At 27.1% G+C, this 17,338-nt stretch overlaps 1 protein-coding gene across 1 annotated transcript in view; it reads right to left on the bottom strand.

The window, feature by feature from the left end:
- LOC129959118 (alanine--glyoxylate aminotransferase 2, mitochondrial-like) overlaps window positions 1–17,208 on the bottom strand; it is a 28,493-nt gene extending 11,285 nt beyond the window's left edge. The window contains exons 1-9 of the mRNA XM_056071935.1: window positions 16,938–17,208; window positions 15,343–15,416; window positions 12,308–12,492; window positions 9,721–9,844; window positions 8,992–9,086; window positions 6,818–6,911; window positions 2,486–2,680; window positions 2,263–2,355; window positions 854–923 (exon numbers count right to left, since the gene is read on the bottom strand). Of these exons, the coding sequence (XP_055927910.1) occupies window positions 854–923; window positions 2,263–2,355; window positions 2,486–2,680; window positions 6,818–6,911; window positions 8,992–9,086; window positions 9,721–9,844; window positions 12,308–12,492; window positions 15,343–15,416; window positions 16,938–16,998 (991 nt within the window). The 5' untranslated portion in view covers window positions 16,999–17,208. The remainder of the gene's footprint in view (window positions 1–853; window positions 924–2,262; window positions 2,356–2,485; window positions 2,681–6,817; window positions 6,912–8,991; window positions 9,087–9,720; window positions 9,845–12,307; window positions 12,493–15,342; window positions 15,417–16,937) is intronic.
- Window positions 17,209–17,338: the final 130 nt, after the last annotated feature.

Raw genomic sequence — 17,338 nt, 5'->3', positions numbered from 1 at the left:
ATGCCAGCTTCAAAACAACAATTTAGTAATTCTAGTTTAGAAACACTAATTTTACACATTGTCTTACACACATTCCATTTATGTATGTAAGATAAGGACGATAAAATCATTTATCATAGCATAAAAAAACCGTTTTCAAACAGTTCGAATAAAATAAATATGATTATGAGTGATAGCCAACTACTTGAATTCCATTATAAGATCATTTCATAATCAAGGAATAAAACATAGATGGCGCTAAATTACTATATTTTCTCTTCAACAAATTCTGTTTTTCCAAAAGAAAATCATAAATAACCACTACAAAAATATTATTATTAACTTCATTCCGTTTATAAACAATTTTAATTATTATTGTTTGACAACGGATTCTAAAACCCTTCGCGCTTTTGCGCATGCGTTAGGATGGGTTTAATTCGTCAAAATAGGTGTGAGAAGAAAGATGAAAGAAGGGGATTACACTTAATAATAAAATAAACTCAGATTACTCGCAGACTGAATTAAAATAATACTGTGAAAAACAACATGATATTCACATACACGTGAAAAAAATTGAACAAAAAAGTATCTAATAGGGCGAAAATCAAGGTCAAAGAATGACGAAAAATTCCGGAAATGCGCTCATCCTTCCATGTCTATCCCCTTAATGAGAAAGAATCGTCGAAAAAAGGTCGTCTCAGAATACTGAAACGAACAGTATGGCTGCTTTTTACAATTTACAACTGTGATTTGTAAATTTTTGTTGGAAATTGTGCCATGTTCATCGAATATTAAAGCAAAATGCAATAAATAAAGCCGTAATTATATATAAAAATAAAAAATATCAATTCATAAATGATTAACGGAAATATACCTATATCTGGCATAACATCATGCTGGAGGAAGCCCCAAAATTTTCCAGTTCTACCAAAGCCAGTCTGAACCTGAAATTAAAAAAATCAGTCAAATTTACACAAGAGGAATGGCACAATTTTATCAATAAAATTAGGTCTTTTTCAGCAAAATGAAATTTTATTCGTGAAAATGTAGTTGCCTAATAATTACGAAAAGCAACGAAATATACAGATATTAAACTCGGAGAACTGATGAAATCGAATAAGCAGAATAAGTGAACAATGGGTATACATTCGGCACATACTTTTATACATTGAATATAATATAACTGTATTATTAAAAAAAAATGGGGATTTCAGAAGCACAAGGTTTATCTTATTATTTCAAAAAATAGGTTATTGAAACAGGGTTTCCATATAAAAAAATTTTTTGCCTGTTGCATCTGCAATCACTGCAAGATATTTTGCTAACTCTAAACACCTGCATAATTCCCTGATTCTAAATTACATTTATGAATCTTTTTTCTGCCTTTATTTAAACTGCATAACAAGCACAAAAAACTAAAAGATTAAATAATTAACAGATTAAATATTTCCATTCAATGAAATACATCTTGATTATTTTTACAAATACTTCATTACCAAGGTCTATAATTTCTTCAGATCAACAACAATAAAAGATTTTTTGTCCGTATAAACCTTCTTGTAAAATTTCCATCTTGCACTTATTTTCTGGGCAGAAAAGCCAAGAAAGTTAGAATATTTTATAATACAACAGCATAAAATTTATGGTGGTTGCTAAGTGAAAATTTTTTTAACTACAGCATCTCTTATTCTACAGAACAATTGCAAGGAAATCGAACACAATCATACGTTTTCATACCACCTACAATTAAATGAATATACCCAGATGTTTTTTGCTGATAAACATAACTATTCAATTCTTGTAAAACAAAGTGACAAATCTACAAAAGAATTTATAATTTCACGGAATTATTCTTCAACGATGATAAATAAGGAAAATGTAGTTAAAATTTTACCTCCATCAAACAATAAAATCAATGGAAAATTACTTCTGATATTCAACTTTTTTGATAGGTGTAATGAATGGAGAATGGTGTCTTGTATTTTTAATGTAGGAGAAATTCTTATTAACACAAAGCACTCACATCCGAATCTCTAGAATTTATCAGACAGAATTGAATAATCATAATGTAAAAAGCAATTTAATGTTATAAATAAACATCAATAATTAGAAAACTGCCATAAATAGTAATACTCAAAGTACTCAACATAGTACTCAAATTAAAAATGTTCATGAGGAGAGTATTTAATATCATCAATATATAATAAGATATTTGAAAGATGGAATTTTAATTAAACTCAAATCATTTAGTGAAATGATCATTTTACATGAATTAAAACTTACTTCATCGGCAATACAAAGACCACCATGCTGTCGAATAATTTCATATGCTTTTTTAAGATATCCTTTAGGAAATTGGACTGTACCACCAACTCCCTACATACAACAAATAAAAAAGCTCATGAAATGTTTGTTCTTAAGTCTAATTTATCAATATAAATCATAAAATTATAACAATTTTTTTCTATAAGTAAACAAAATATAAAAAATAAGCATTTGCACTTACTTGAATGCTTTCGGCAAAGAATCCAGCAATCTTTTTGGGTAAAGAATGAGACAACAATTCTTCAAGTTGGCCAATATACATATCACAAGCTACACACTGATTAACTCCACAGGAACATTTTCTATCTGCTTGAACAGGAGAATCTCGGCAGTTTGATCCACCCCATAAGCCTCTGTAAGGATCTGGATTCATCGCCTAAAAATTATAATGCAACTATAATTTAAAACACAAAAACACATTTTAAATATTTGAATGTTTTTCCAACTAACATGACATATTAATCGGAAATTAGCATCAAAGTTTAAACTAAATTTCATTTGAAAATGTACAAGATTTCGAAAATGTCTCCAGAATTAAATTTTTAACAATTGAATCCTTTTAGAACATTCATAAAAAATTGTCAAAATACATATCGACTCTCTAAGTTACTTAAAAATGCAAATACAGGGTACCCCACCCCCCAAAAAAATGGAACAAGTTTTTATTTCCGTAACTACGGCAATTACACATATAATTAAAGTTACAAATTTACAGAAAATAAAGTAGAAAATTTTTTGAAAACACTTTAGCTTCAGTGGAAGTAGACAATAAAAAAGTAAAAATAAATAAATTTTTATACAGGCTAAACAATGTAAAAGTGTCAATTAGTAAAATGTTTTTCGTACTTCTATACAAACACAAGGTTTCATGCTTCTTTCTACAAAATTTGTAAAGGCATGCCTATTTTAAAGTTTCCAGAGATTTATCACAAATTTAGATTGAAACATTTGTTATGTTAAAATTTCGATCTAAACGTTCATTATAATGAAATTGACAAATTGAATATTTAAGATATTGTAAGAAGTAGCGGGAAAAAAATTCTTTGTTTTTAATTATACAAGCGATAATAAGCTTTCCAAAAGAATTCCATATTTCAGTAGGAAGTAACCTTTAGAAATGCTGCTGATTATATTGTATGAAATTATAATGCAAACCTAATAGCAGAAAAATACAAACGTCATTACAGAATCTTGCTTCTCCAAATTCCACAAAATTCTTGCTTCGCCAGAGAGGATGAATTAAAGTGATTAGAGAAACTGATATCTTGGCTTACTTATTTTTCAAGTAATGCTGAGATTACAGTATGAACAATCAGTTCAGAGCTCAAAATTTCAAAAAATGGCCAGAGAACACTTCAACGTATTTACTGATATCCATATAGCATTCGTGGATTCCATGAACAGCTACAATCAAATCGTAATCATCGTTTCGAGCTTTACGATTGGGCCTCACTTCATGCAGAATAACATTTTTCTTTCCTCAGAAAATGCAATTTTAATAGACGAAAGTCACTTGCACTTTTCAAAAGAAAAGGAGGGGAAAATCGTGCATGAAACTCATTATCATTAACATTTTACTATAAATGTGTGGTGCGGCAATTTAGAAATTCTTTGATTGGTCTTATTTTGTCTAACAGCATATGCTGAATGGAGACCTATATATTCCGTTAGCTTTGAATATTATTATGTCTGTACTCTTTAGTCTTTGATAGTACTTCTACAGATGTTGTCGCAATTAGATGGTGCTCCTCTTCCCCATACGCCAGATATACGACGATAATTAGTTCCTTAATAAGTGGATTGGCTAACAAGGACCTATTAAATTTCCTCCTATATTCCTAGACTTTATGGCTACAATACTGTAGCCATAACTTATAGAGTTGATTATGTTCTGCTAGGTACAACATGTCTGATGTGGACGCAGGAGGTCTTTGTCGATGAATTTACGAAGCCTGTCTTGACGTTACAAGTGATGAACTGGATCACATGTACACAAGTATTCTTAGAAGAATGCAATTTTGTATAAATGTCGAACATATTCATTTTCAACAACTTTTTTACTCACTTCAATTGATGTATTATTTGACTATTTTTCGAAATTTAATGAAAGTTAATAAATACATTATTATGGAAAAGCATTATTAGTCCATCCTTTTAATGACCTTTTATATTAAGTATATTATCTTTAAAAATGATCAAAAAAATACTCGTGCAAATATCAGTCTGATGTATAGAAAGATGGTCTAAATCAATAAATATGCCCTTTAATATCTCAGCAATTTTTTTAGATAGAACAATGAAGCTTTGTGTGCTTATATATGAGTATTTTACTTGTTCAATTTTTTTTAAAAAATAGTGAAAATGTAGAAATTTAATTTTTATAACTATTTACTATGTGTTAACTAAAAGTGATTTCATGTGTTTGTGCATCTTATTTAATGAAATTTTGCAATCGAAAGTAAGTCAAAATGTAGCAGTTATGTAAATAAACGCTTGTTCCATTTTATTTTTTTTTAATCCTGTACAGTAAAGCAATGTTTGTACATCTTTCAAGGGACATATTTAAAATGACGCGCAAATGAATATTTATAAGATCAAAATCTTAATAAACAACTTTGATTATTAAAAATAAATGCTACAAATGCAAAGTCATTCAAAAGTAAGTATTTTAAAGTTTCTTAGGACAGTACTAATATACCACAACAGAGTATTGAAAACAATAATCAAATCTTAAATATTCATCATAAAATTGATAAAACTCTTCATTTCTTTTTTTTTTATACAATTTATGTTCATCCAAGCATGTGTTTAGTTGAAAAAAATCTATAACTTTCAACTGACATTTTGATTATCTGCTGTTATTAAATATAGGATTATGAATCGAATTAAGTCTATTGATTATTTTTCACTAGTGTTTTCAACAAGTGTCCGTTAAAACAATTTCAATACCTTCTTAACTTTCTTCATTTTTAATTTCTTCTCCATCATCACATCAATTAGCACCACACAATTTACCTTCTACAAATTCATGAAATGGAAATAATTCGAAGTTATGTAAGTTTCAAGGTGAAGAGGTAAAGGGAGACAATTATTGAGGCATAAAATTAGCAAATTTTAGAAAAGGGAAAAATCGATGAATACTCTCGAAGCTTTTCGTCGTATAAATAAAGTTGTACTTTATCAATAAAATCATGACAAATGAATCCGAACTGTGACAAAACGATTCATAAATGAGAAATGTATCAACGGTGCTTTACTGTATATTTTCCGAAGGAAGCATTAAGCTGCTTTCATGCAATGTACGCTAATTTGTATTTGTACACCATGAAGCAATATGAATTTGTAACATCTTTATTCATACGATTTTGAACTCAAAATATTTTACTATGCACGAAAAATACTTTATTTATTCTTTATCTGAAAACTGTATCATCCCTTCAAGAAAATGATATAAGATTACAACAAACTTCGTATCGCAGGAGACTTCAGGTAAATGTCCAATGGCAAATGAATAATGCATCATTGTCCATAAAAATGCCTTTTCAAATTAATAATCGAGATCTTAAGGAATAACAAGGTTATCCTAGAACAAAATTTGTAATGCATGTACTTTTAGAGGAATTTATCATTAATCGTAAGACTGATACAATTTTAATATATAATGATTCTTATTCCTTGCATAAAACACATAGAACAATTGTGTCAAGTCTTAACAATAAAACGAAATACATCCCTCTATTTATTTATTTTTTTCATTTAGATTATCTTAGTATTTGACAGTACCAAAAAAGTTACTAACATGAAAAGATAACACTCTAAAAACAATTTAATACTGCTATCTATAAAAAACAGAGACTGGTAAATTTTCAATAAATTTCCCATTATAATCAAATTTAAAAATATAGCACCTGCTTTATAAGTTTCTATGATATTTGGGACAGAACTGAGATTTCAAAATCTTATAACTAGAGACTATTTTCGATATACTTTTAAAATTGTACGAATTTATGCCATCAATATTTAAATTGTAATGTTCAAGCTCCATTAGCAATTGTTTTTCATTTTCTGTAATAATAATAATAAACCTTCAAATCCCTTAACACCATTGGAAAAAAAAAAAAAAAAAAAAAAAACGAAGCATGCTTTTCATTATAGGATTACAAACAGAACTGGATGATTTTTTTTATATGAAGTATGCATTGCAATGTCATAGGGAATAAAAGAATGATTGGAGGAATTCAAAATTGGCCTAAAACTGATAAATAAAACAGCAAGATAAAATAAAATGCTATATATATATATATAAAAACAATTATGCACTTTACTGAAACTGCAGCAATATTTATCAAATATCATCAGCTAAACTCTTAATTTCAAAACTTGAAAGTGTTTATATGGTTTTTGGTGTCAATGAAATGCGCTTTGATCTGTTATCTATAAGTTCGAAAAGTTAAAAATATTAAAGATCAGAAAGATTTCATTAGGCAATTAGACGAAATCAATATAAACATACATGATGTATACCAAAGCTGTTTGGAAAGCTATGCTTCCATGTGCCTATTCCACACAATCCTATAGAATAAGGAGTAGCTCCATGGTATGAATTTCTAAGAAAGATATAGGATAGAAATAATTTTGCATTATATTAGAAAAAGAATCTTAGTCCAAACATACTAAATCTAAAAGAAAGAATAAGAAATAAATTCCTCACACTTAATTAATTTTATTAGTTATAAGTAATAGATATAAGTAAATGTTAGTAGTTTGTTTAATAGTTTAATAGTTAATGTTTAATAGCTATAAGTAAATGTCACTAGATTTTTTTTTAAATTCTTGTGTATAGGTAGAAAGAATAAGTAGAAGTTTGGTTTGGTTTGTTTTGGTTTCGTTTAGTTATATTAACGTCCCGTTTGAAGCAACACTTGGGCTATTTTGGGACGGACCGCGTAATTTTGAACCCCGGTCAGATGACGAGGACGACACCTGAGCTGCCACCTCCTTCCCCTCTCCACACCACACTAGCGGGAGGACGTTTGGTCAGGACAAATTTAACGTGCAACAGACCACTTTACACAACGGTTCTTCGGTGGAATCGTGTCTCGAACCTGAAACCCTCCGGTTCCGAAGCCGAGACCTTACCACGAAGCCACCGCGGCCAAGAATAAGTAGAAATTCTTGCGTATAGGTAGAAAGAAACTAAGGCTACTATTATAGTGCACAAATTTTCTTTAAGCTATTAAAAATTATAGGTCATTATAAAATATTGAATAAATTTATAATAATAGCTGGTGTAGCTTAATTCGCTTGTTATACATATAGATAAAAATTATTCATAATGAAACAAGATATTTATGTTTAAGAATAATAATGAAAATATATTAAATAATAAGGAAAAATATGACTTCTATTATTCAGATTATCCAACAGAGAGTATCATAGAGTATCTTGTTTCATAAATCTTTTATTTAAAATTGTATTTATCAAGGTTTTCACATTGTTTAGTCATGTAACCAAATTACCCAGAACCTGCCCTCCATCCAATATTTTCGTCTCTGTACTAAAGAAATTTAGACAATCTCACTACATCACTTTTTAAAGAAAGCCGCTTTTGGTTAAAAATGCAAACATGTGATTCTTTAAAAATTTCAAACAATTCATCTGTTTTTGTACCTAAAGGATGGACTGGAGTGGAGAGGAGCACCTGAAAACTTACTTTTGCAGTCAGTTACAAATACGGTAGTACTTGGTTTTATAATTTTTTTTAATAGATCATTACATACGATGTGTTTTAGTATTGTTTCCTTTCATCTATAGTTTCTTATTTATATATCTTCTATTGTCATTATTAAAAAATGAATATATCAATGAAACAATACACATAACCTATCCAACAGCTACTTAGCTAATTTTACATTAACATTTACATAATTTTTATTCTGACTACAGCTAAGAAAGTGACCATACAGTACAATTTCATGTAACAACATGTAAATAATCATGAGGTCTGAGACAAATTAACACTGATGTGTCAACCAATGATACAAGGTTAGGTATATGTAACAACATAACTAGAGTTTAAGATTCATCGAAAACATTTAGTGTGAATAATGAGGGTAAATGAGAGTGAGGAAACTGTAAATGATGAGAATGTTCTTTTATAATTTTCATAACCCACTTATTGATAAATGTTCAAGAAAAAAGATATACTTTAGTGACAATTTTCAGCAAATTCCTTAGGTGTATACATTTTTTTCCTTCGCTTGAAAAAATGAAAATGTTTTGTGATTTCTATAACATATTTTATTTCAAAAATGTAGAAACATCTAAATTTAATTGCTTTTTTTGTATTATACATGGGATTAAACATTATTTAAATTATACTTTACCAAATGTTGCTTTATTAAAATAAGGAGAACATAAATTTTGAAATACATATAAGGATTTATTATAGATTTTATAAATTTTACACAATGAAAACAAACATTTTAAAAACAAAATTTTTCTTGTTTATTTAAATACTTAAGAGTGACTACACAAAATTTCACTTTTTTTTGTAATAAAAGTCAAAACTATTTTGAAATGTCACAGATTCAGTTATTTTATAAGCTACTTTTAATAAATCATAAATGAAAGAGTAAATAGCAGGGGGGGGGATTATAAACCAACACCAAAGAGCAAAAACCATACCTGAGTGATACTATGTCAAAAGCACCAGTATGAAGTCTTGCAAGTTGGATTGCTAAATCATTAGCTTCAGATCCACTGTTACAAAAATAGCACACCTGAAATTAATACAAAGTATTTCATTTTTACCAGTAACAGCTTGCATCAACAAATCATAAAATTTAACAAAAAAAAAATATTCAAGTAAATATAATCAGCTATTTTTTTCAAAGGAAAAAATTTTTAAATAGACAATTTTTGATTTTTAAATGGAATATATTTACATACTATGATAATATGGTGAAACAAAAGCCATGTAATTGCAATATATATATATATATATATATATATATATATATATATATATATATATATAATTGCAAGAATAACATTCTAACTTCCATATAAAAATGAAATAACCATTCAATTTATATCAAGATGCAATACAGTCAATTTTAGATGACAAAATAGGAAACAAAGACACATAAAATTTATGAAGAGAAATTCCTCTAAGTGCTGAAATAAAAATTTCTATTTTAAAATTTCATGCTATTCTTAATAAACAGCAAATAAACAAAAGTATTAATCATTCTAAAATACAATATTGAGATCAAAAGATAATTTATAATAACAATTCTAATTCTGCCACTTAATTTTTTCATGCAATAATTTTTAAAAGATGATTTCCAAATAAAATAAAAATTTCTATATGCATATTATTTCACTAAATAAGAGGGGGGAAATAAAAAATACCTTTAAATCTCCAGGAAGACGATCTGTGAGTTTTTTGCCATATTCATGCATTTTGGGGTGTAAATACAAGTTAGTTAGATGCCATAATTTATGCATTTGATCAGTAGCTGCTTTAGTTACTTTACTGTAGAAAGAAAATTAAATGTTATTTCATTTATATCCATAAGCATCATAGATGTACTAATAGTAATATAGATTCATAGACATTTTTTTTAAAATAACCTTTGATGTATTGTTCAAAATTTTTATACATTGAAGAGAACATACAAGCATGATTTATATTCATATGTTTTATAATTATAAATAAATACTTTCCCATAAAAAAACTAATGGGTAATACAAGTAGCCCATAATGCAAGAATTAAAAATTGGAATAAATTTTCAGAAATTTATAACACAGAAAAATAGGTATTAGAGAAAGATGGAACAAGGAAAATAAAGGAGAGGTTTCTGCTTCACATCACTGATGAATTAACTATTGACAATTGTCAGACACAAAAATTATCTTTTTTATACATTACAGTTTTAGAACAAAAATTTACAGATATACTTGCTTAGATGCAAGTTACATTTTATATCAATCTAATCATATTAAATTTAGTTAAATAGAAATCTACATAAATTTTGAAACTATTTTAGGGCGATTCGGATATACACGTTATAATTTGTAGCCATGTTAATTGCATCTCCTTCTCTAAACTTTCCTACCAGACCAATTATGCTGGTTTAAAATTACATGAAAAGATGACTGATACTTCAAACAGGTTATTCTGTTTGCCATTATTTATTTTAAAATATCCTATTTTTTCATACATAGTTTATGCTTAGTACCTTTATAATATAAATTCTATTAATATGCCAATAGAATTATTTATTTTATTAGCAAAAGATATACTATATCTTCATAGCGTTATTCAATACATTGCAGGCTGTAAAATATTGGAGTGATATTGCAACATTATGAAAAAGTTATAAGTATTATTAGAACAATGAAAAATATCAATTCTTGTTTACAACTTTTTATAATAAAGTCAGAAGTAATTTATGCTTCATTCCAACAGTTGGCTATTTCACGTTAAAAAAATAACACTCTTTCTCATTCACACTGATTATGAGACTAGTTAGACTAGACTCAGTGCTTCTGGCTATCCAGCCAATCAAGAGAGCGAAATAGAAAATACATGTTGCAGTGAGCAAATGATTCCTGCTTCATCTCACTATCTTATTATAGGTTATCGAGTTTCATACTCGTTAAACCACTTTCATGTTCACACTGATTACAAAACTTTTCAAAGCAGGTTCAGATCATGCATGAAGGAGAAAAATTACACAATGAAACCTTTTATGATTAATTATTCATTTACATCCTTTTACAGCATATTGTGCATCAATGGTATATTGTTGATGTGTGGCATTTATTTTAGTATATTTTCTTCATAGTATTATTCTTCCTTTCGTCTTTTTTTTACACTGTCATAATTTATTAAAATCATTTAATATTTGTAAAGGTTGCATTGATAGTATTGCACTTATTTAGTGTAATAAAAGTTCGATTACTTCAATAGATTTTAGAACCACTATAAATCACTGATCTATGATGATATTTTAAATAATGTTTTCATCTTAAGGGGGGAGGGAATCTTAACCACATTTAACTTAAAGTAAGCACAAACTGAGGTAAAATTAATTCCTTACTCAAACTAAATAGGCAGTTTTGTTCAACTATAATGCAACTATTACAAAAAATTATCTGTGAATTAAGGAATGTGATATGCACATAATGCTCAAAATAGCCCTTTTTTTCTTCTTTTCCATCAGAAAGACACCTTCAATAGATTAAAAGTTACATAACACAAAAAAATATTTTTACTTCATAGTTTAAACAGAAACCAGAACTTAGCTACAATCTGCTTTATAGCCACATTTCAATATTAATATGAAATCAACTTAATAATAAAACAAATAACCAGTTTTTTTTAATTATTTAGTAGCAAAAAGATTTTTGTTCTGCTAGAAAAAAAGCATTTGAGAGAAGATTTTAATGATCAAAATTATATCCCAACATTAATTACATATCTGAAACATGACAACCTGTCTCATCATCATCTGATGTCATTCTCCTAAATATTCTCTTAATTATAACTACTTGTTTCATTGATATAATATTTAGTTTCTAAAGCTTTCACATATGTCTTTCACTACAAATATATTTTATAAGATGAAATCATTAAATATTTTTTTAAATGCTATGTATGTGATCTATTTATGTTAAGACTCGCCAATAAAACTTTTGTTCTTGCTTCTATCCACAAGAAAGTTAAATATTTGTAATTATTAGATACTATATAATTTTCAAGCAATCAAGAAGTTTTCATTTTGTAACAGTCAGATACAAAGAATTCCATTTTAATGCACACATATTTTAATTATTTCTCATATATAAGAATCTATCAACATAATCACACTTTTTGAATACATATTTATAAATGCAATAAAAAAATTTATAGAGGTGTTGAAAAAAACATATTTATTGAATTATTACATATTTATCGAATAAAAAAATTCAGAAAATGAAAAGCTAACTTACGGATGGCAATGACCAACACTCACAGTAACAATACCACCAAACATGTCCAGATATCTTTTTCCAGTATGATCCCAAATATATTGCATATAGCCTTGACTAACCATAATTGGTTCTCGATAATATAATTGAACACAAGGATTAATACTTGAGTTTCTTAACTTAATAACATCATTGTAGTTTGGTCCCTATCAAGAGGAAATATGATCTATGAATCAGGTTATTTGATTAATAAATTACATGAATGTGCAAATGATCTTTTCTCTTTAATCTACAATACACAAATAAAAATGTATCTCATTAATATAAGTGAACGGGCTAATATCTAAAAATTTATTCTTAAACAAATATCAGATATCCACATAAATTTATATATAACAAATATCAGATACCTACATAGTATTGATACCTTCAAATGTTTATTCAATAGTATATACTACAAACAAGTGAAAAAAAACCCATCATAGTTTGTGGCATTTGCTTATTTAATTATTTGTTGCCATACACAGAGTGCTTTTAAAATATCTAGCAAAAATGTAAAGGCAAGAAGAGACAAAAAAAAAAAAAAAAGCCATTTGTAATGGAAAATATTTGGAGAATATGCACATTAAGCTAGTATAGGGTGCTGTTTACATCATAGCTAAAATAGATTTCAAGCAGCATGAATCACTTCACAAATACAGAGATTGTGAATATGATATCATGGAAGATTGTACCTTAATTTTCAGGCAGGAATTGTGCACAACATAGTAGAGCAATATATTCTACCTAGTCATTTTTTGCATCTATTTATAGAATATCTTGCTGGAACTTCTTATTAATGTTTCTCCTACTGTTCATGTGTGGATGTGGCTTTGCCATTACAAAATCTCAGTTCAGTTCAGCAGAAACTCAAAAAATTACCTGAATTCTACATGTAGCCCAAACTGGAGTGAATAGGTGGATCAGTTACTTGAACACAGTGATGATCATATTTGACATGCATGAATTTCTAATTCTAGGAATACATTAACAGCATGATATACAAAAGTCCTATTGAGTCCACAGAAGATCCAGGAGTCAGACTCTCAGATGCTGCTGGAAATACTCAAGACATGACTCACATTTTTACTTATGTATGCAATTCATGTGTTGGCACTGTGAATTTTGTAATACTATTAGTGGTTGCTCTTTAAAACACCTGCTGAAGAAATTTAATCATTAAAACACTTGTTTCTTTGGACTTCACGAATCTTTCTCATTTGCATGCTGTTCATATCTTCATTAATGTGTTAGCACTGAGATGTGCTGTTTCTGCACAAACTTACCCTTAAAAAATCTGTTTATTTTTTGGCCTTCGAATTGCCTTACATTTTTGCCAATTATTTTAAAGATATCACATGTAGCACCTTTCTGAATTCAAACTATTGATTCTTCCCTTTTTCTAAACATCCAATGGCTTTTTTTATCTGTTAAATATAGATATAAGTAAATATAATACCACCAATGTTTTATTTGTTTACTTTGTTATTTTGATTAATTTACTAATTGAATTTTAATTATTAATATAATTAAAATTCAAAATATTTTTAGATTAAGTTTTGATAAGCTTGCTTTTAATAGTTTCATTTTTTTTTTATTAGATACGTTTTCGCAATAAAATCACACCAAAAATGTATAATGAAATTTAAGCAAGGAAGAAAAGAATTGTCTTTGAAAGCAATTAGATGGTCTTTCTTATTTTCTTTTATCTTTAGTTTATTTCATTTTGTTTCTTTGAATGAATTTTTAGAACCACTTCTTTACAAATTTTTGCTTTAAAGTTAAAGACAAAGATTGATAAAAACAATATATTTCTTCAACCGAGTGTATGAGCTGAAGCAGTTTGAATGGAAAAGTGAATGAGGAAGATTTAAAATAACTCTGCCAAATCATTAATGAAACTGTATAACATAATCTAATAAGATAATAATGAATGCTAGAAAAAAGATAATAGTTTAAGGTACAATGCTTGCTACTGATTGATTACATTGATAACATAAGATAGTAAAAATAATATGCAAAAAGTTCTAAGAACGTTTTCCACATAATTTAATGACATCCTAATTCTATTCAAATAATATATATAGCATTCTTTAAAGATATTAAGCTATAAAATGTTAACACTATCTATTGACAACATTTAAATAATTTGTAAATCTTTACACACATTTATTGATATTGCAATACCAACAACATTATTTTTAGAAATAAAACTGTAAAAAAATTGGAGTATTTTATATGTTATATAGTTGAAAGTCATCTTTATTTTTTTAATATTTTATTTCATGTTGAAGAGAATACGAGAGAAATAATAAGGGGAAAAAATACAAACTTGCTTTTAAGCCCAAAGATTTATAGTCATATGTTTAATTAAAATAAAAGAAGAAAAAAGATATTCTGTATAACAACACCATATTCATACATACATTCCTTTCTAAGCCCTTCATACATTTTTTTTTTTTTTTCACTTTTGGAGTGTCTTCATAATGAATATTAATTTCAGAAAGTTGCAGTTCCTAATTAATTATAAAATACTTCATTTTCATTAACCATTATAAATCATTTATAAACTTCCATATCACATCAATGGGTAGATAAGCATTTATCAGCAATTTGAAAGTTTCATTTCACAATAACTATCAATTTCAGAAGTCTGCAGTACTTTACATAATCTAAGATAAAACTAAATTCTATCATTTGGCTAAATTCAGACTCACACTTATGCATTCAGATGAGAATTTATCTTTTAAATAGTTACAAATCAAAATATACTATGCAAAATAAGTTAGGTAATAGTTCAATTATTTAGAATAAACCCAAACTGATTTTAAAATCCTTAAAAATTTTATGCCATTGATTTAAACAATCTTGCAATAGTTTACTGGTTAACATCTTGCAGAATTGCAACAATTAAATTATTACTTAAGTAAAATTTGAACATATATTATATCCCAGCAATCCTTTGAAAGCTACAATTATTAAAAAACACAGTATGCAAAATATATTTATTTATTTACCTTATATGGTTGAGGCTCAAAAGAAATGGAAGGTAAAACTGGTCTTGTTGCAGAATTACTATAATATCTAAAAGCTTAAGAAAAGAAGTTATATTTTTAAACAAAAAATTAAATCATTATAACAATAAAATATATAAATAATAAATGTGCAAATAAAAATTTCTAATCATGATGTAGAGATCTTTATAACAGATACCTCTCCAAATATAATTTTATAAGCTTTTTTTTTTTTTTTTTTGCAATGTGATTAAATACATGATACCTTTCTACTATAACCACACCATTTGATTTTTTTTTATTTGTCTAATATTCTCCTTTTCCCTTGAAATTTTAAAGAAGCAAGCAAAATAAATATGTGATATGGCTGGACTTGACTTCAAAATAGAGAATTATAAAATGCTTATGATGCATTCGACATCTGAAGAGAATACTTGACATATTTCTTTAACTAAAAAAAAAAAACAAAAAAACACTCTACAACTTTTTTAGCTAGGAGCATAACAAAGTGAAAGAAAGGAATTTGCTATTATCTGAATAACACAAATGAAGTAGAATAAATCATACATGCTCTATCTATATCTCAAGTGGGTATGAGACAATATTTTTACTTAAAAAATTCCTTTGTCTTCATTAGCAGCTACAGTAGAAATTTCGAGAAAGCAAGGGTCTATTTATAAATCTATTGTGTCAAAGGCAAGTAGAAAGAAGCAAGTGTATGTATGTCAATTTGGCCTCAAAAATTTATAGCAGGTTATAATAGAAGAGTATCAATTAAGATACACTATAAAGTGAAATAAATAAAAAGTTGAAATATTTCAATACAGTTATTATAATTCAAACAATGAATGTGTAGATAAAAAAATGCTAAGCTAAAAATTTATAAAATCATAATAAAATATCCTTTATAAAATGAATTTCAATTTACCATATTTTGAAAATGTTTACATATTAATATATGATCCTTTACTCAAATTATTATTTTTTTTCAAGCCATTAGAATGCAACAATTTTTGTTTAAAAAAATAAAATAAGTACAAAAAAATAACTCTTTTTCTCTTCCACATTAAGCAATCATGAGAGAAAGAAAAAAAATTTATACACACTGACTGCCTTTCATTGATTTATTTACATGGTAAATGAAATAAAATATCAAACATAAAAGAAAAACTCTTGGAAGCAATTAAAAAAAACAAATTTAATTAATATAAAACAAATAATTAATAATGTAATTATTGTACTACATATAAAATTAGATACACAAAAATAAATGAAACATTGATAAAGATATGAAATTAAAAAAAGAGAATATTTTTTTTAAGAAAACTTAAGTATTACAATGCATCACACTCCATTTTTAAATTTAGTTTTGTAAGCTTCAACCCTGTTTTTTGAAGAGTTTCATTTTCAAATACACAATAACAAAGCCAATAAGAATATTACAGACGGAAATTTTTAATTAATACGAAAAGGATCAGGAATAAAATCTAGCACTGACACATCAAAATCACTGCCCATTACATGCAAAATGCTTACTAAAAATGTGAGGCACGTTTGTTGTTATAATTACAATAGGGACAGTAGAAAGATTCCCATACCTAAATCATTGAACAGACTTTTCCTTAATGATACTAAAATTTGTGGAGCTCTAGGAAACATAGTTGATAAATTTTGTTTGCAAATTGCTAAAGGTAGAATTAAAATTTAAATTTAAAAAATGAAGCTCTTTTTCAATATTTGTTTCGGATATACCGGAAAGATAATCAGTAACGTGATAGCCAGCGCATCAGATAAGATGATTTGTTTACATATCATAAACTCATGAAACAAATTTAGTTTCGAATTTAAATTCCGTAATGTTCAGAAATGTATTGCCGAACACTAAACTGCAATTGATAAGAGGATCATTTTTTTCTCTGGATTTTAATTCAGTATTAATATTGCATTGAAAAACAAATTGTTATGCTTAAAATTAAAAATAAATTTTGAAATATATAAA

This window comes from Argiope bruennichi, chromosome X1, assembly GCF_947563725.1.
Source record: "Argiope bruennichi chromosome X1, qqArgBrue1.1, whole genome shotgun sequence".
Classification (NCBI taxonomy): domain Eukaryota; kingdom Metazoa; phylum Arthropoda; class Arachnida; order Araneae; family Araneidae; genus Argiope; species Argiope bruennichi.
This window is presented reverse-complemented; position numbering and strand designations above follow the sequence as displayed.